Source organism: Otolemur garnettii, unplaced genomic scaffold, assembly GCF_000181295.1.
Source record: "Otolemur garnettii isolate 467f Iridium unplaced genomic scaffold, OtoGar3 scaffold00007, whole genome shotgun sequence".
NCBI lineage: Eukaryota > Metazoa > Chordata > Mammalia > Primates > Galagidae > Otolemur > Otolemur garnettii.
In genome coordinates, this window is record NW_003852402.1 from 28,602,673 (window position 1) to 28,622,558 (window position 19,886).

The 19,886-nt window shown below is 36.9% G+C and overlaps 1 protein-coding gene across 1 annotated transcript in view; it reads left to right on the plus strand.

Annotated features, from left to right (window-relative positions):
* EPYC (epiphycan) overlaps positions 1-19,886 on the plus strand; it is a 33,891-nt gene that overhangs the window by 5,451 nt on the left and 8,554 nt on the right. The window contains exon 3 of the mRNA XM_003783362.1: positions 14,608-14,782. Coding sequence (XP_003783410.1) covers positions 14,608-14,782 — 175 coding nt within the window. The remainder of the gene's footprint in view (positions 1-14,607; positions 14,783-19,886) is intronic.

The following is a 19,886-nucleotide window of genomic DNA, read 5'->3' on the forward strand; positions in this document are numbered from 1 at the left end:
CCTAATAAAGACATGGAGTCTGCCCATGAGTAATGTCTCTTTCCAGGGCAGTGTTTAGCAGCACTGTTGATAGAGTAGAACTTTAGGAAGGTGACAACCAAAGGACTGTAGTAAGCAAGGAACTAGGCCTATGTACTGAGAGATACGTGGGGTATATATCCAGTCATTATAGAAAGGTGATCAACTGTGGAGGTTCTACTGTATTTATAGGGGCTTTTTACTGAGCTGTTCTTTCAGTAAAAGTACCATTCTTCAAATTTCAGTAAAATGTCCTTGGCTTCGTCTGGGTAATTAGACTTATTCTCTCCTATACAGAACACTATGGAGTTCTTAATTATATTTACTGTAAGATGGTGTGAAGGATTCACAATGATATTGAACAACCATGTTTATGAGGATATGTAGGAGAAATTCCTCTCAGCCCTCAGTGTCAGAATGGGCTGCGACTTTTAAGGAATTTGCTTGTATTTTAGGTTCTATATTGTGTAACTCATTGTGCTCGTGAATTTCTCTTGCCTGTGGAAAATCTTGGAGCCCAGTTTTTGTGTCATCTTTCCCTGGATTCATAGAAATTCCCCCACGTTTGTTTTTCTGTCACCCTAATGCCTCAGGTAGATTTTTTGAAGTATGACTATACACTGTTTTAAAATTGTCTCATATCCTTTCTAGAAGGAGAGGGTGTGTGCAATCATCAGTAAATAACAAAAACGATGCAAAAAGGAGTGTCAGTAAAAACTGACCACTGAAACCTTACATGAGAGATACCTTCATTGCTATGACCACTTCATTAATGTTTAAATTGAAGGTACTTGTTCTTTATCATAAAGAAAATGATCAACTAGACTGTTTCAAGTCGTTCTTACAAAGAAAATTGCCATTAACACAAATTAATTCAGCTTGAAAACATCACATTTCTAAATGAAGACACTGTAAGTTTCATTTAAAGGACTAAAAATTAAATTGAGCCAAGTTGTAGGGATGGGGGAAAACTCAATGAAAGCAATTGTATCAATTATCAAGTGAGAAGTGATGGCTTTTCAACTGTCGTCAAAAGAGTATGGTGCCATGCAAAATGATTTCAGGATCCCCTGTAATACCGTAAACTGCTTAAGGAGAATGAAGATAACTCCAGAAAATTTACAAATATCAAAGGCCACTTCAGATAATGATATGTATAAAGGATCTTAACATTATGTTTTTTAAATATAATAAATTGGTATAGAACTTTGTTAATGTTAAAGAGTAGGCTGTGTCAAAAATAATTTCTGTGCATTCTGAACAAAACATATTTAAATTAGTAATATTCTTACCATTTCTTTACTCTGGTACCAAAAGATTGCAATATATGAGTTTATATTTGAAATCATGTCTCACTTCGGCTAATTTATACAGTTATGTTAAAGTTTCAAACAGATGGTTTGCACATCAAAAACTTCATATTGGAGTAACAACATTATTCCCCTGAATTAATATTCTTTTCAGGGTAAGGGGTAAGAAAGCTAATCTCCCTCTTCACTGAGGATTCTTTGGAGGAAGGCAGGAAAGAATTTTGTTAATGAGATTTTAATATGGTTGTCCAATCTATTTCCATGATTCTTTTAAAATGAATGTTGAACCAATTGATCCTTATTTTAAGCTACAGTATTTTAAAATCTTAAAACATGGAGCAACAAAAAACAGACAATCATGGAGGTTCATGGTATAAAAAAAATAATGATAGTATTTGCCAGTAACATCTTTGTATTTGTATTATACATTATTTATGAGCTCACAAACATAAATTTATTCAAACATTCTTGCAAATAAGATATTTTTGTACCCATTTAATATGAATAACTGAAGGTCAGAATTTTTTTTTCAAGGTTATTCAGCTAGAGGATTTCAGTGTCTAATTTAAACCAGATTCTTTTAATACCAAAGCAGAGAGACTTTGGCATTAAAAGCCTCCATTATTTTTCTGCTTCTTCTCTTTAATCTTTACTTCTTTCATCTGTTTCCAATATTGAGAGTTTTTTTCCTGAAATTAAGTAATTTGATTATTAGGAATTAGGAAAGCAACAATTTTCAAATGATTACAATTAACGCAGTATCCAAATATCTCTTTTAGCTGTCAAAGTATTGAAGGGAGAGAGGTAAGATGATCCTTCTGAACTGAAAGCTGCTTTGTCAGAAATTATGGAGATTGAACAGTCTCTGCCAAATATGTTTCTTCGTCATCCATTTCAAGATAAAACAGAAAATAAGATACAGCTTTCATTGGCAGGCATTCATACTCACATTCTTTTAGATAATTAATATGGATCACTTAAATAAATCTGAGCACCAGGCTCATGTTTAAAGCAAAATTCTATCTCGCTTAACACATCTACATGTTAAACCCATAAGAATACATCTTTAGTGACCTTGGCTAAACAGCTCAGAGGTTTGTAACAACTTTGGAAGCCAATTTTCGACATAAAAGTCACAATGGGGAATAGCTTCAAGATCTTTGCAATTGTGAATTATGCTGCTTTAAACATTTAAGTGCAAGTGTCTTTTTTATAAAATGTCTTTTTTTCCTTTGGATAAATATGCAGTTGTGGGATTTCAGGATCAAATGGGAGGTTTACTTTTAGTTCTTTGAGGACTCTCTAAGCTGCTTTCCACAGGAGTTGTACCAGTTTGCACTCTCACTAACAGTGTACGAATGTCCCTTTCTCTCCACATCCACACCAGCATTTGATGTAAGCCATTCTCACTGGGGTTAGGTGATATCTCAGTGTAGTTTTGATACATTTCCCTGATGGTCAGTGATGTGGAGTGTTTTTTTCATGTGTTAGTTGGCCATTAGTCTAACTTCATTAGAAAAGTTTCTGTTCATGCCTTTTGCCCATTTTTTAATGGGGAAGTTTGATCTTTTTTTGTTAATTTTCCAGATTTCTTTGTTATTATGATTAGCATTCCTTTATCCTATGTGTAGCATACAAATATCTTCTCCCACTCTGTAGGTTATCTATTTGCTTTATTGATTGTGCCCTTGTCCGTGCAGAATTTTTTTTTTAATTGATCAGGTCCCATTTGTCTGTTTTTGTTATTGCTGTGATTGCCATCGGGGTTTTCCTCATAAATTCCACCCGTAGGCTGATATCTATAAGAGTTTTTCCAACACTTTTTTCTAGAATTCTTATACTTTCATTTCTTAAGTTTATTAACAATTGTGATTCATTTTTGTGAGTGGTGTGAGGTGCTGCCCCTGTTTCAGTTTTTAACATGTGGCTATCAAGTTTTCACAGCATCGTTTATTGATCAGGGATTCTTTGCCTCTGTGTATGTTTTGTTTGCTTTGTTAAAGATCAGGTGGCAATGTGAGGATGGTTTCATATTTGGGTTCTCTATTCTAATCCATAGGTCTAGGTGTCTATCTTTACCTTGTTATGCTGTTTTGATCACCATAGCCCTTGTAGTATAACCTAATGTCTGGTAAAGTGCTGCTTCTAGATTTGTTCTTATTATGTAAGAATTCATTGGCAATTAGGGGGCTTTTCTTATTCTATACAAAATGTAGAACTATTTTTTAAGATTTGCAAAGTATGATGTTGGTATTTTAATGGGAATTGCATTGAATCTATATTCTGCCAATCCATGAGCATGATATATTTGTATATCTATGTATGTCTTCTGTAATTGCTTTTCTCAGTGTTTCATAATTCTGCCTATAGAAATGTGTCTTTGATTTGATTCTCAGCTGGACTGTCTTTGGTGTATATGAAATCTACTTAGAGGTTAGGTGTGTTTTTTGGAGACAACAGATACTGAGTTTGAGTTTTTGTATCCACTCAACCAGCCTGTGCCTCTTTAGTGTGGAATTCAAGCCATTCATGTTTTTTGAAAGAATCTATAGGTGTGTTGGAGTTTGGGTTATCTGGTTTTACAGTGGTCCAGAGCTTAATTTTATCGCTTGCACCATGTGGAACCTAGGCTTTGTTATTTAATTTCTGGGTGTGTTTACTTTGGTGGTGGACCACCATGCGCTTCAGCATGAAGAATGAGTCTGAGTATTTCCTGTAGACCTAGTCCAGTTCTGGCACATTTCCTCAACATTTGCATGTCAGTAAAATATTCGATTTCTCCATCACAAATGAAACTTATTTTAGCAGGATATATCATCCTGGGATGAAAATTGTTTTGTTTAAGAAATTTAAAGTTCCCTTGATCATGCTCTTCTGGTTTGAAAAGTTTCAGCTGAAAGATCTGCAGTCATCCTGATAGTTTTCCCTTTGTAAGTAGATTTTTTTGTAGCCTGGCTGCTTGTAGGATTTTCTTTTTCATATTAACTTTGGAAAAGTTAATTACTATGTGTCTGGGAGATGCTTTATTTGGATTGAGTCAAGTCGAGGTTCTGAAACTATCTCCTATCTAAATTTCTGTATCTCTCACAATGCTTGGAAAATTCTCCACCATGATGCCTTAAAATAGAGCATCAGTGCCATCAGGACTATCTTCTTCTCCTTCAGGAATACCTCCTGTAATTCAGATGTTTGATCTTTTGGTATAATGTCATAACTCTCTCAGGGAATATTCTGTTTTTGTTCTCTTTTTAATGAGGGCTTTAAAGTGTTAAGTGACAGGTATGCAAATATTTAATTATACATTGTATTCCTTGACAGGTGAAAAAAACAAGGAAAAATATATTGAAATATTGATGCCTGATCAAATCTTTCCACAAGTATATTCTCTTTGGTGTTTTGATATCAAAAATTCCAATTAAAGACATAAAAGTGAAAAGAAATAATATCTAAGAAATACTGTACTACATTGAATCTATAAGATATTTAAAGAGAGATTGGAGATTGAAAAGGATAGTCAATTTTGGTAGCAGAGAGAAAAAAGGAACATCCCAGAGGCTTATATTGTCAAAGTCCATAAAGTACCATTCAATGGTCTTCTATTACCAGGGTAACTCCTATTATACTAATGACTGCACACACACACAAAAAGATAGTTAACACATGTAAAGATTTTGATTCCTTGACAAATAGCCCTTATTTTTCCTTTTAATATTAGAGAGTTGATTTAGCTAGAGTTCTTTGTTCTGGTTCTGCGGTCATCAGCACTCCTTATTATATTTACCTTCCCAAGTGGGTCTACCTACACAGACTGTGTTGGGGATAATAGGAGTACTCAAGCCAGAATTCTGGTTTAACACAGTCTTTGCACTTTTTAAGTTTAAAATAATTCTACCCCTAAGATATAAATTTAGGTCTCTAAATATGTAAAATTTTGTAAGAACTTGCCACCGATAAGGGACGCTAGAATAAAAGTATATATAAGAAATATCCCTTCCAAATGCAATCAGCTATTAGCTGGACCTCCCTGGGGCATCCTCTGTAAAGGCACATTTTTGTTCCTATTCCAAATGTCTATAGTTACCCTGTGATAAGATAGTCATTATCTCTATCATCTTCTTCCTCCAGAGTAGCAGTAGTTTTAGGCAAAGAAGTTCTGCAAATTAAAATGCATGGCTTATTATACTTTGTGCTTTTAAAGGCTGTGTTAGAAGGAACAATTTTTTTTTTATTTTAGGATGAAAAATTTAGAGACTTAAAAAAAAAAGAAACTAAATTACTCCATCAAAAGTAAAGAGCTAGAATTTGGAAGATTCCAAATATCATGCTTTTCAGTCCTGTGTCTTTGTTTTCAATTACCTTGACTATGACCAACTCTCACACCCCCATCCTCATGACATTACTGATTTTGGTCTACATTAAATTGTCTAAATTGTCCTGGCACTCTTACGTGGAGAACAAGGGCAGTAAGGAGAAAGGGAATATGAACTGACCATCCTATTAGATAATGTTTCTAAAGTCTTTGCCAAAGTTCTCTACCAATAATATTTGGAGACATTTAGTGAGAACTAGATAATATATTTTAAGAAGCATATTAAATTTCTGGAGCCTAAGGAGATGATGGTGAATGGTGTCTTGACTAAACTGGGATAAAGATGAAGTAAAAAATGTTTCTGGCAACTAAAAATGGAATGTTGCCATTTTCTGACAATAAGAAAAAGAAATTAGAAAATAAAAATGTGAGCAAAGAAAAAAATAGTGACATTTCAAAAAAACAAAACAAACCAACAAATAAAAAAAAAAAAGCCTAGACAGTATTAGGGTATAATTAAGTCATTTCTTATCCCTTATTGAGTTAAATTTTTCACTTAAACATTACATTAAATGCAAATAAGCATTATCTTTTAGAGTTATAAATTAAAAAAGAATAACCATACATTGGGATAGATTTGGAAGAAAAGTAAAAAGCATTTCCATGTTCAAAATTCATGCTACCCCCCTAGCAAGTCAACATCAGTTATGATAATTTTATATTATTTGATAAAAACAAGAAGCCATTAACTAATTTTGATATTCAACTTGTAAATATTTATTTGTTAATAAATGTTCATTTTGAATTGTTAGTGGAATCTTGAGATTTAAAAAGAAATATACTAAAATCATGATAAATTTACTCAAATTTGTTGGTATAATATTTCACTAAGTACTACACAAAATAACCAAGATCAAAGAAGAGTTGTTTGTAAAAAGGAAGTCAGAGAGGATAGATACCAAAAAAAAAAGTGCATGTATTTTTTCTGTCAGTGATATGTGCTAGGTAAACCAGCCCATAAAAGTGTTAAAAATCACTCCCTCCATATAATTAGGAAACAGTAAGTTGAAAATACTGGGGCAAGTTACACTAGTAGCTGTAACAAACAACTCTAAAGCCTCAGTGGCTTACCACAATAAAAGCTTATATCTTATTGACATGATTGTCCAGGGCAAGTCAAAGGATACGACTTTGTGCTACTTTTCTACTTGTAGTTGCACAGCGATCTAAAGTTCTTTCTTGCTAGAACTTCACCATCTTCCACTTGAGACTTCAAAGCCTCTAGTCCTTTTTTTACTGACAGATTAAGGGAAGAGAAAGAATGAGGAGAAAGTATATTTGTTAATTTGTTTTTCGCTGACATGGACCAGATATTCCCCATCACTTCCTCTCCAACATGACCCAACCTAGATTCAAAGAAAGCAGGGAATGTGTCTCAGCTGAATGTCCAGAAAAAAAAGGAAACATGAAATTGTCCTGCACATGATGCAGAAGCAGTTTGCTCTAGCACAATGCTTATTCATCGCAGAAGTAAGATAAAGTCTTAACAAATGCTGGTTGTACTTCATGATTCTCCTACATCAATGTCAGATGAAACTTTTCATGATTGTCATTTTCTGAGAGTGACTGATACTGAGCCACACAGCCTTTTAGCCTTCAGACTCAGCAACGAAATTTTATAAACATAGTCGATCATGGTCATATTAGTGTCTAGGTTGATGAACGATGTCAAGCAAAACTCATATGAATCTTAAAACACAAACAAGAAAGTCCATTTATGAATTGATAATGTGAGTAGGCATTTCCTAGTAATGAGAATGCTAACTTCTCCTATAGAGAGTCCCTTGTTCTCAGACAAAGGAAAAGAAGAAGCTGGATTATTCAGCTCAAGTTTTCTTTGATGAGCACAGAATCCATGCCAGTTATTGTCATAATTCTCATCTAACCCATGATGACATCCAACAAAACATTTCTTCTCCTCGTCAGAAATACTCTCCATAGTGACTACATCACTCATGGTCAACAACTTTAATATTTCTCAAAAAAACTATGCTGTTCTGAAATTAAATTTTCTAGGCTGGTTTTTTTTTTTTTTTAACCTGTATTACCATCACAGGTAGAGTTAAGAGTCAAAAAGCTGTTTCAGAGGGCTTGGGAGGAATAATTTCCTCTCATTATGCATTTTTTAAGGTCACCTTTCCATCATGAAAACAGGTTAAAGGGACTTCAATATATTGGAGCAGGGATCTCAAAGTGACACTATCACCAATGCTAGATGAACCTACTCTAAAATAGGCATTATTATTCTTATTCTACAAACGTCACTACAAAATTTTTGAAGCAGGCTGTGTTATAGTCCATTATTTTACTTCCAAGAAACACAGTTGACAGCAGTGTCGTTGCTGATACACCAGGGAGGGTTTACCTAGCTCGGCTGATCCATGTTGCTGGGAGGGCTTCATCTGTGTTGCTGGAGGCGGGGCTTCATTTGTTTCTGCCCACACTGCATTCAGTCAGAGCCAACTATGGATCTGGGAAGAGAGCACTTATGTGTCGCAATTTTCTAATGATTTTAAAAATGAATTAAATGAATCTCAAATGCTTGAACATTCTCAACAGGCTTTCAGGGACTATATTCTTTCACACGCAACAATTTTTTGCTGGTCTTGAGAATTTAGAAAAGGCAGAACTTCACTGAAAGACAAGGAGAGGGAGGGCTGTGTAGCAACCACCGAGACCGAGGATAGCCACTGTGGAAAAAAAATGGTTCGCAAAAACAATAGAGTAGCATTTAAAGATACTGGAGTGCACTATAGATTGGATCACTGGCAGTGTCCAAAATCTTGCAGGATTATCTGAGTCAGGAAAGTTTCACCCCCATGGGTGCCTCACACTTTGAGCAAAAGCTCATCTGTGTTGAACAGTGAGAAAAAGTGCTGGTCAGCTTTGGTGAAGCAAGTGTAGATGCACTTCTGACATCATTACTGGTGATGAAATCTGGGTTCACCAGTTTGATCCAGCAAATAAGAGTCAGTCCACAGTGTGGATTTTTCCCAATGAAAATCCACTAACAAAAGTGAAATGTGCCCGAAGGGTCAGAAAGAAAATGGTGGTGACTTTCTTCTCCAAAAGCAATCATGTCCCAACTGTTCCTTGGGAGGAGCAAAGAACTGTTACTGTTAAGTAGTGCATCATAATATGCCCACCAGAAGTTTGGAGGAAGCTTCAAGAATGGCAGCCAAGGACAGACGGTGGAGGACCGTCTTGTGCCATGCCAGGGCATCTAGTCACAGCTAACATCACACCATGCAGTTCCTGGAAGCAATAGAGATTGAACTTATGACTCATCCACTCTACAGTACTGACCCGGCCCCATGTCAGTATTCCCTGTTCTCTAACATAAAAAAACCACCATCGAAAGAAGATTCTCCAGCTCAGAAGAAGCTGTGTACAGCTATGAAATTGAGCTTACAGCACTTGAAGAAAATGAGTGGAAAGGGTGTTTTCAAAAACGGTTTACAAGAATGCAAAAATGTGTAGAATGCTGTGGAGATTATTTTGAGAAAACACAGTAATCAAAATGATTTTATTTTTCTTAATTATTATGTATCTGAAAACTGTCGTAGTGTGTCTCCTATTAGAAACAATTACATTCTCATTCTACAGTGAATACCAATGAATCAACAAGGATCTTGGTGTGTAAATTCTTATACGTTTTCTTCAGGGATTTTCTGCACTGTTCTTATGTACCATTTGCAAAGGAAATATTAATAAAACATGTCCATCTCTACCTAAGGTAGAGTGTGAGGTCAGCATTATAAAGAATGTGGCTGAGGGTGGTGCCTGTGGCTCAAAGAAGTAGGGTGCCGGTCCCATATGCCAGAGGTAGCGGGTTCAAACCCAGTCACAGCCAATAAAACTGCAAAAAAAAAAAAAAAAAAAGAATGTGGCTGAGATAAATAAATATATATATATATATATATATATATATGAAAGAAAAGGGAAGCCTAAAAGTGAAGATTGGTTATTTGATCACTTAGAGCTGATATGGACTCAAGTAGGGATATTGCAATGTACACATCAGGGACCACCATTTACACAGAATACTCCATGAATGGTGCCTCCTGAAGTTGTGCAATAGAGGTGCTTTACCTTTGGGTAACTCCATCTTTCCCTCAAATATTGAAGATTTCCTAACTAATATTCTTAAATCAACAATAGATTCAAAGCTAGTTTCATCAAATGAAGTCAAAGCACCCTTCCTTAATTGCCTTTCACAATGAGTTGCCTCCTACTATGCAGGCTCTTGGGCAATCATGCAGCTGTCTGAGCCACATCTAATTCATTTTCACACCTGCTCTCTCGAGTACCTTTAAGCATGTTACAATATTTTCTTATTCTGATGTACAAAGCAATGTATCAAAAAATGCCAGTGTTTACCTGTATTGATTCAACAATATTTATTTGCAGGCAACTAACAGCTAGGCACGGTGGGGGTGGGGGGCAGGAGCTGGGACTATGATGGTGACAAAGAAAAGAAATATATTGCATGTGCCCTCATGGGGAGATGGCTACTGGCCAAGCATTCACACGTGCAATGTGAAACATGCATCGGTTTTTGCTCTATAACAAGTCATCCCACATTTCTGTGACTTACAACCACCATTTATTTAGCTCACGGTTGTGTAGTTCTGCGATTTGGGCTCTGCTGTGCTTCTGGTTTGGACTGGGCTCATTCCATTCAGATACCTGTGACAAGATGCTGAGTTAGGTCAGGGCCGGCTGGGCGGTGTCAGCTGAGATGGCTGTTTCTCTCCACCCTATGCTCTCTCAACTTCCAACAGGCCGGCCACATTCTGTTTACGATGGCTAGTCAGAGTTCCTAGAAAGCAAATGGAAATTTGCCGTGTTTCAGAGGAAAACCCTCAAAATTGATGGAGAACCAGCACATTCTCTTGACTAAGATAAATTAGCTGGCCCATGTAAATTTAAACTTCAACAAGTAAAATGGACAGTTGATCATAACTTAAGTGCAATGCCTGGCATAGACACTGATCTGATTAATTAGATAACATTGGAAACCGGTAAAAGTTCCAACCTATACAAATTCACGCTTTCACTTAGAGAGCTTTTTATGCGTTCATGAAGACAGGGATCAAATCTGGTAACGTGAATTATTTCACAGCATTTTTTTCCATATATATTACATATGGAATATTCTACACATATACATTGCATTTTTTCCATTGTGTTCTTTATTGGAAAATCAGCTGTAGCTGAAGTGCTGAGATGTTTAAAAAGTCAAAATATCACACAAAAACCACATTTGGTTTTATTAATTCAAACACAATACGGAATGGCAGCAAACATTTGTGATGTCATAAATGGGTGTAATTAGCATGCTGAACATGAAGTCTGGGAAAGGGACTAACCAGCCACCGGCAGAAGGTGTGACGACTGTTTCTGAGCACACCACTTTTTCATAATTTTATTTTGAAATTTAGATGAATGAAGTAGTTTCATGGTAGCAATACCGGTACGTGGGTCATTTAGATGTGCTTTCTCCCAAGGGACAAATGGATTTGATCAAAATAATTGTTAACCAAACATTACTGTCACTGGAAACGGGCCCACGTATGTTTATAGAAGAAATTTCTCTATGGACGACAATGCTGATTATTGGAAAATGAAAGTCTTACATTTTTTGTGGTATTGTTGAAAACAACATAGGTACTGCTAGCAGCAGTTTCAGTTCAATCTGATACAAGAGCTGTAACCAGATAATTTCTATGTATTTCTATAAAGAAATTGTCTTTATTCCTCCAGGGCACAGAAAGTTAATCTGAGACATTTCGGGGTCATTCTGGCCCTTTTATCCTGAGCCTAGATTGAGATGCAGGATTGCTTACATGGAGTCAAGGCTGTGCAGGGAGCAGAGACTGAGGCAGATGTAAAGACTTTTCTTCTTGGCAATTATCTCCCTAGGCTGACATCTGCTGACACCTCGCTCTACCCAGGTCACCGTCTGTGGGTGATGCATCTGTCATCTGGTATAGATTTATTCTTTCAGGGCACAGATTGTACTTCTAAGCACAGTCTATCATGACTTAAATTATCTACAGTTCCAAGGCCAAGAAAACGAGACAAAAGAAAGAGATAAAGTACTGCAAACCAATCAAGTCCAAGTTGTACCCCGCTGCTACTAGGTCAAGATGGCATGCAGGTGCGGTGGTGATTCAAATCAGAGTCTCACATAGTAGTGACCTCGGTGTTATGTTTTTAAGTTTCAGAGTAACATAGTGAATAGGTTAAAAAGTCCATTCAGTAGGAAGCACAAACAGGGAGGTAAAGGAAAAAGTGTAGAGGAAAACTTTGGAAGAATTTATGAATATTTATATAAGTGGCTCCATTCCATTTGCATTCTCGTGTTACAAAGAGCAGCAGAGATGTTTCCTGGCCATTTGTTTTACATTGAAATTTAGTTTTCTGCAGCGTAAGCATAAAAGTCTGCCACAGGGACCGCCAGGCTGTTGTTTCCCTGGCCTCATTATTTTGCAAGCTTTGCCTTCACAACTTCGTATCACAATACCAAGATTGTTAAAAGAGGGGAAAAGACAGAAGCCTGTTTAATAGTGAGAATAAATGTTATCTACAAAGGGAGAGGCTCGGCAGGAGCAGCCCTGTGAGGTTACGGGTCTGTAATTGCGCTGAACGGAAAAGACATTCCTTGTCCTTGGTTTTCAGAGTTGTTTCGCGTTCACATTTTACTCGCAAGGAAGCGTGAACCAAACAGTTTCTGATAAACACAAAAACAGTTTTGCCTTATTATGCTGGATAGCAAGTGAGAGCTGCCAGCTTCACACCGAATTAGTGGAGAAACAATTATCTGTAAAAAGTATGTGCAAACATTTTTCTTGCTAAGCTAAAGATTCGAGGCGACGAGTCCGGAATTTGTCTCTCCCTTTAGGCTGCCTCCATTCCATGCAACAGCTGTCTCAATTTCCGCTCTTCCTGGAGCCTCCTTTGGGTCTCTCTGCAAATCCATTCCTTCTGAATCTGCCTCACTCTGACCCTACAGATGGGAACCGTATGTCTTTCTGTTTAAGGAAATGTGTCCAATGTTCTCTGCCGGAGATTTCTGGCCAAGCTTTAGAGTAGCTTCACGTCTGGCTTCTAATGGAACCAACTCAGTACAATCTGCTTTTGGTTTGATTGCACGCTTTAATTTAAAGTAAGCGTTTGCACGTTCATTGATTCTTCTCAGAAAATCTCTAAAGTTCAGCATAGAGCTATGAATTAGATATATTTTGGAAAGCATTTTTTAACAATTACGCTTCGATAGTACTTGTGGATCGCCTATTATGTTGCAGCCTAGAAGTACAAAGATGAAATATGTAACTCAGAGTTGACCATCCAGCAGGCTTGGATAAACCAAAAACTGATGGAATTAACACAATACAGTGTAGGAAAAGCTGAAATGGAGTGACGCTATAGAAGCACAGAAGAGAGCACAACTCAGAAATATCAGCTGAAAAAAGGAAGTTTAGTGTCTGTTTAAAAAAAGAATTTTATTTGTGTTTGACAATGCATTCAAAACTATCGAAAGAGACATTAAAAGTGTATGGCACACCTCTTGGGGGTGGGACACAGGTATAAGAGGGACTTAGTCTACCAAAGGCAAGCCGTGTAACCTAATTCTTTCTACCATCCATGAATCCCAAACAATAAAAAAAGTTAAAAAAAAAAAAAAGCCATGTCTTTAAATTCTTATGGTTATCAAAAACATCCAGAAAATATCTGGTCTAATGATGTGCTTATTTTACAGATGAAAGGAATAACTGCACATCCTTACAGCATTAAGCAATTTAGAAAGTAGCTTGTGTGTGTCTTTGCAATTTTAAGGAAAGCAAATAAAGAGGGGTTAAAAGGGGCAAGAAAAAATATTGATGTTGTGAAAGGACAACTTGGTGATGACATTGGACCCCAAAGGGTGTGTCTGGATGTGGCTACCCAAACAGTCTAGAGCACGTTTCCAGCCCATACTTACAAGGGCGTCAGGAAGGTAGACGTTTACTAAATGATACAAAGGAATAGACATTTGGACAAGGGGAGGCAGATGAAAGTAAGGGTTTGTTCCAAACCCCAAAAGTATCCTTAGAGGCAACGACTCAGTACTTAACATGAGCATATAAGAAACCGAGTAAAACCATAATCTCTGAAAAGAAATCTGTGAATAATTTTGCAATTTTATAAATTCTTCCTACTGTGAATGCTCTCAAAAAGGCCAATTTTAAACATACCCGAACATTGGTGCTGATCTCTGTTATTCAAATAATATTGATACTGCCAGACATGGCACATCGTAATAAAATTGTATAGCTTTTATGCTACCATCAATTTCTTTTAATAGAAAGGATAATTTTAAGTAAAATGTCGTTAAAGGGAGTATAAATTGTTGGTAAGTAACAGAATATTTGAATCTAGGAAATTAAGGCTCAAAAGGACATGAAAATGCACTTTGATTTCTTATTAGTTATAGTCTTCAATAGGAGTAAAATTAGGGCTGGAGGGTAAAGGGGATTTTGAATTTTCCTGTGCACACGTATGGATTAATTAGAATCTTTCGCAAAGATAATGTACTTTGGAAATATGATGTATTATTAGCAAACAGTAAGGAAGGCTTTTTACCCCTATGAAGTGAGCAAACATATATGATGTTAACTGACCAAGTAGACAAAAAAAAAAAAATTAGAAACAATTCTGAAATTTCAGAAACTAAAACCAACAACAGTTACTAAAACTTGATGTGCTGCCCCAAGCAAGGAGCCACCATTGTATGGAACCTCAGAGCAGGACTGACCTCTTGTGGTAAACGTGGGTACATCTTAAATTTGTGTAGCAGCCACCCAGGGTGATGGAGAAATTTGCCTGATGGATGACATTCTGCTGTCTTCTTTTTCTTTTTTCCAGATTGAAATAGCGACAGTGATGCCTTCAGGGAACAGAGAGCTCCTCACTCCACCCCCACAACCTGAGGAGGCCCAGGAAGAGGAGGAGGAGGAAGAATCCACCCCCAGGCTGATCGACGGCTTTTCCCCACAGGAGCCAGAATTCACAGGGGTTCTGGGCCCACACACCAACGAAGGTCTGTACATCAAAGCTGAATTATAATTGAGTTCACTTCATCGTCTCTCCGAACTGCCAAGCTCCAACTCCCACAGGGAACCCATATGACCCAAGGAGAACGTTTTCGAATAGGCTACATTTGAAGCTGGAGTTGTTCATGTTTCATATTCAAACATGAAGCAGTTTTTATAATTCAGCTTTGGCCTGATGGAAATGATCAAGTAACCAAAGATTTGGAATTGAAATATTTTCTGGCATCTTTAGTGAAATAAGTTTTGGATGGAATGCTTTTTTAGAACAAAGAGTTTTCTATTAGCAAGATGAAATTGATGGCTCTGAGATCAGGCCACAGCAGCTCCAAGTGATAAGGTGACAAGGGGTGATGGTGATATGATGGCAACTGTAGCAACAATATTTTACATTGGTTGAACATCTTCCTATGAGGGTGTTGGTGTTATTATGTTCATCGTCACTGAGAAAACTATAACTCAGAGAGGGCTGTAACTTGCAAGAGGTCACAAAGCTATTAGTACGCTGGGTTTAAAGCCAGACAGCTGAGACACTTTTCTGGGTATTTATTGGAAAAACAGTTTTTTTCTACTCACTCAATCCTAGTCAACAACAGAGAGAGGTAAAAGATAAACATTCCATAATATCAGCTACCATCTTTTATGGCCTGAAGATGATCTAAACCAGAGCCTTTCAGTCAATGAGAAGGAGTTTCTGCTGCTAAATGTAATTCTATAATTTGTCTATATTTCTTGTTAGAATCTGTCACTGCCAATTTCAGGGGTTCTCAAGAGGATTCACACCAGAATACTTTCAGTACACAAAAAACAGCATAGTAAAGGAGTATGGAAAAATGAGGCGGGTACTGAGGCATTCTAAAGGGTTATAGAATATTGAGTGTCTCTGTATTGTACGAGGAAATCTGTTTGGTCAAAAATATACAAACTCTTCTATCAATAATAGACGCTTGACAATAACTATTATTTATAATACTAGCTATGGGACAGGCACTACATCCATTGATTAAATCCTGTCATCAATTCTCTAAGTTCTAGTAGCTTACAACTTATTTTTCTGTAGATACAGACTATTTTTAAATGGCCACTCCTCATGGGAGACAAACACCTAAACAAATTCAGAGCCAACCCTGTATTTTGTGAAAGTCTGTACAGAACATATTGGAAGACAAAAGAGAGGGAAGAGCAATACTACACATATGTGGGTCACTACGACAGTTCTGAGACATACTGTGTTATGGTCCATTATTTCACTTCCAAGAAACAAACACAGTTGACCGCGTCCTTTCCGGTTCACCCATGCAAGTTCCCCTTGCTCGGCTTGTCGGTGTTGCTGAAAGGGCTTCATTTGTTTTTGTCCACGTCGATTTCACATTCCTTGATTTTTTTGTGTATCTCAAAACTTTTGTCATGACCCATATTACATAAGGCAAGACTAACAGCAGAGGGACAAGCTTTTAAACTTAGAGTTTCTTAGAGAGGTGGAACAGCCAGACCATAAATCCCAACTCTGCAACTTACTAGCTCAAGGCTTTCAATATTTTTTGTGTCTTAGTTTCCTCATCTAAAAAGCATTAGATAAGAAATAATAGGATTTACCTTATACAGTTGTTGTCAGGATTAAATGAATGAATAGAGTGACTATCTTATAGTAGGTATAATAAACATGCGTTATTATCAAGATTCTATTATTGATAGCGTTTACCCATTTTTTAACTATTCACGATTTTTTCAGGGTACGACACAGCATTAACTATAGATCCTATGTTCTATAGTAGACCTCTAGAACTTACTGATCCTGCATAACTGAAACTCTATACTCCTCAAATAACTCCTCGCTTCCTCTTGTCTGCAATCCTTGGAAGCCACCATTCTACTCTTTTCTTATAGGAGTTTTTAACTGTTAACTAAGGGATAACATTTATCAAATGCTTCCTGTCTGCCAGTCATGTAAATTGTGCCTTTAACTCTTGGATGCGTCATAATGACATTATGTACTAGGAACAATTTTCTCCATTTTATAAATAAGAAAAATGAAACTCCAACATAATATTTGTCCAAGTTCATGGAGATGGTTGGTACCTGTGGTCCTGGAAGGCAAACACAGACCACTAAATCCTAAGTCAGTGTCTTGACAAAAAGGGATGGGACGGTACACACACAAAGAGAAGGGAACATGCACATCTAACACAAAGCACGCCAAGTAGGAAAACTAAATATCCTTAGAGCATTACTTAATTTTAAATAATTTCACATCATTCAAAAATTAACCCATCGGGAATCAATACTTGGGGTCTTTTGTGTGATCCAATAATATCAATTTTTTCCTTTTTATTTTTTTATTTTACTTATTTATTTTTTTTGAGACAGAGTCTTACTTTGTTGCCCTCAGTAGAGTTTGATGCCCATGGCATCATAGCTCACAGCAACCTCAAACTCCTGGGCTCAAGTGATCTTCCTGTCTCAGCCTCCCAAGTAGCTGGGACTACAGGCACCTGCCACAAGGCCCAGCTAGTTTTTCTATTTTTAGTAGAGATGGGGTCTCACTCTTGCTCAGGCTGGTCTCAAACTCCTGACCTCAGGCAATCCACCCACCTCAGCCTCCCAGAGTGCTGGAATTACAAGCATGAACCATCATGCCTGGCCAAGAATAACAGAATCATAATGCTCAACGCTTTTAAAAGCTTTACTCAAGTTATGACACAATAATGTCTGTTTTGAAACAACAATAAAAATGTGACTTTTTCTCATTATTTTTGCCTCTAAAGTACTCTGAAGATGAAGAATGATGCTAAAATTCTCATTCATATTTTAATTTTCAGAGGGGAAGATAAATTCATCCAAGTTACATCATTTGGAAATATTTAGAATATTAACAATAGAAATGAAATATTTTGATCATTAGTAAAAATGTCTAAGTATTCTAAAGCCATGTAACATAGGCTTGAGTTGAGAGTAGAAATACTAGAATTAAATTATAATAAATGTACATATATATAAATTACTTTAAGTGATGATTGCCAAATTAGCAAGACTATGAATATAAACAATGTCTGACAATTAAGTTCACAAACTTGCCACCGTGTATTTACATTGACAGCCCTGCCCACACAAATCAGTAAGGTTTTATAACCTTGGTATATCTGTGTCTCACAGTTGTGTTTGTGTGGACACGTGGTGGTGTCTTGCTGAGTGGCATTCATTATGTCATCTGTCATCGTGTGTCTTTGTGTACATGAAAAGAATGTCAGGGCTTACATTCAAGCAACGAACAAACATTTGTAAATTTCTTGTTAAGCTTGGCAAGAATGAAAGTGAAAACAGGGACCTGTTAGTTCAAGTTTAAGGAGATAACGCTATAAAGAAAACAGCCATGTACAAATGGAATAAATATACATATATTTTTCCTGAGGGGAGAAAAGCATCTCTGATGGAGTTCAAGGTAGCCAGTAACAAGCAGAACTGAAGGAAGTATCACAAAAATTCATTGAATTGTGTGTCAAAATTGTCGGTTGACTGTGAGGAACACAGCAGATTGAGTCAAGATTGATAGAGAAACAGGAAATTCTTAACTGAACATCTTGGCCAGTGACAGTGTACCAGCTCACGTGGCATTGTCTCTGTGGGAGATTTTAGCCAGTAAATAAAGAGCTGTATTGGGACATCCTCTGTACTCAACTGTTCTGGCCCCCAGTGACTTTTTGCTTTACCCAGAGATATGGGAAATATTGAAAGAAAGACATTTTGATAACATTCATGACATCAGGATGATACAAACACACATCTGATGGCCATTCCAGAGAAAGAGTTACAAAATCACTTTAAAGGTGGACTAGGTGCTGACATCTGTGAATACTATTTTAAAGGTTACTGTAGAATTCAGCAATGAAGTATGTAGCACTTTTTCTAGGATGAGTTCATGAACTGAATTGACATACTTCATAGAAGAATCAAATGTCTTACCTCGTACAATTTTTATGATGCATGGAACATATTAGTGTATAATGAGTGAAGAAATTAGCAAATATTAAATATTTTATATTTAATAATATAAATATATTATATTTATATAATAAATTTTAACATTTTTTGCCCTCTTAACATTTTTCGTGTCTTTTCCTTTTTTTTTTTTTTTTTTTTACAAAAAAATCTCACTTTATTGCTCTCAGTAGAGTGCTGTGGCATCACAGCTCACTGCAAACTCTAGTTCTTGGGCTTAGGTGATTCTCCTGCCTCAGCCACCGAGTAGCTGGGACTACAGGCACCCATCACAATGCTCGGCTATTTTTTTGTTGCAGTTTGGCCAGGACTGGGTTTGAACCCACCACCCTCAGTATATGGGGCCGGTACCCTACTCACTGAGCCACAGGCACCACCCCCTTTTCATTCTCAAAATAGTTTTCATTCCTGCAAGTGTTATTATAAATAATTTTGTTATTTAATGATAGTCTTCCTTCCTTCCTTCCTTCCTTCTTTTCTTTCTTTCTTTCTTCTCTCTCTCTCTCCCCCTCCCCCTCAATTTTTCTTTCTTTGTCTCAAGCTGTTGCCCTGGGTACAGTACCATAGCATCATAGCCCACAGCAACCTCCAACTCTTGGGCTCCAGCAATCCTCTTGACTCAATTTTTCTCTTTTTAGTAGAGACAGAGGTCTTACTCTTGCTCAGGCTGGTCTCAAACTCATGAACTCAAGCAATCCACTATCCTTGGCCTTCCAGAGTGCTAGGATTATAAGCATGAGCCACCGCATCCTGCCACTGCTTCCAGCCCCATCACTCCACAGATCTTGAAAAGTCTCTGATAATCATTGTAATACTTTATCCAAAAATGTTATTAAGTTCACTGATCTGACATCTCAGCAGCCTTAGACTATTGATTATTTCCTTAAAACTCTCTCCATATTATTGCTTTATCCTGTTTTCTCTCCTTCCTTCTTGGTCATGGATTTCTTATCTTCTTTTGAAGCCCACTGTCCTCTATCTATATGACCACCAAAGAGAAAGTGAAAGAGGGGAAGGGGTATGTGTGTGTAGGTGAGACAGATGGATAACAAAGATTATTAGTGTTTTGAGCTGTAACCAACCAAGCCTCGCAGACAT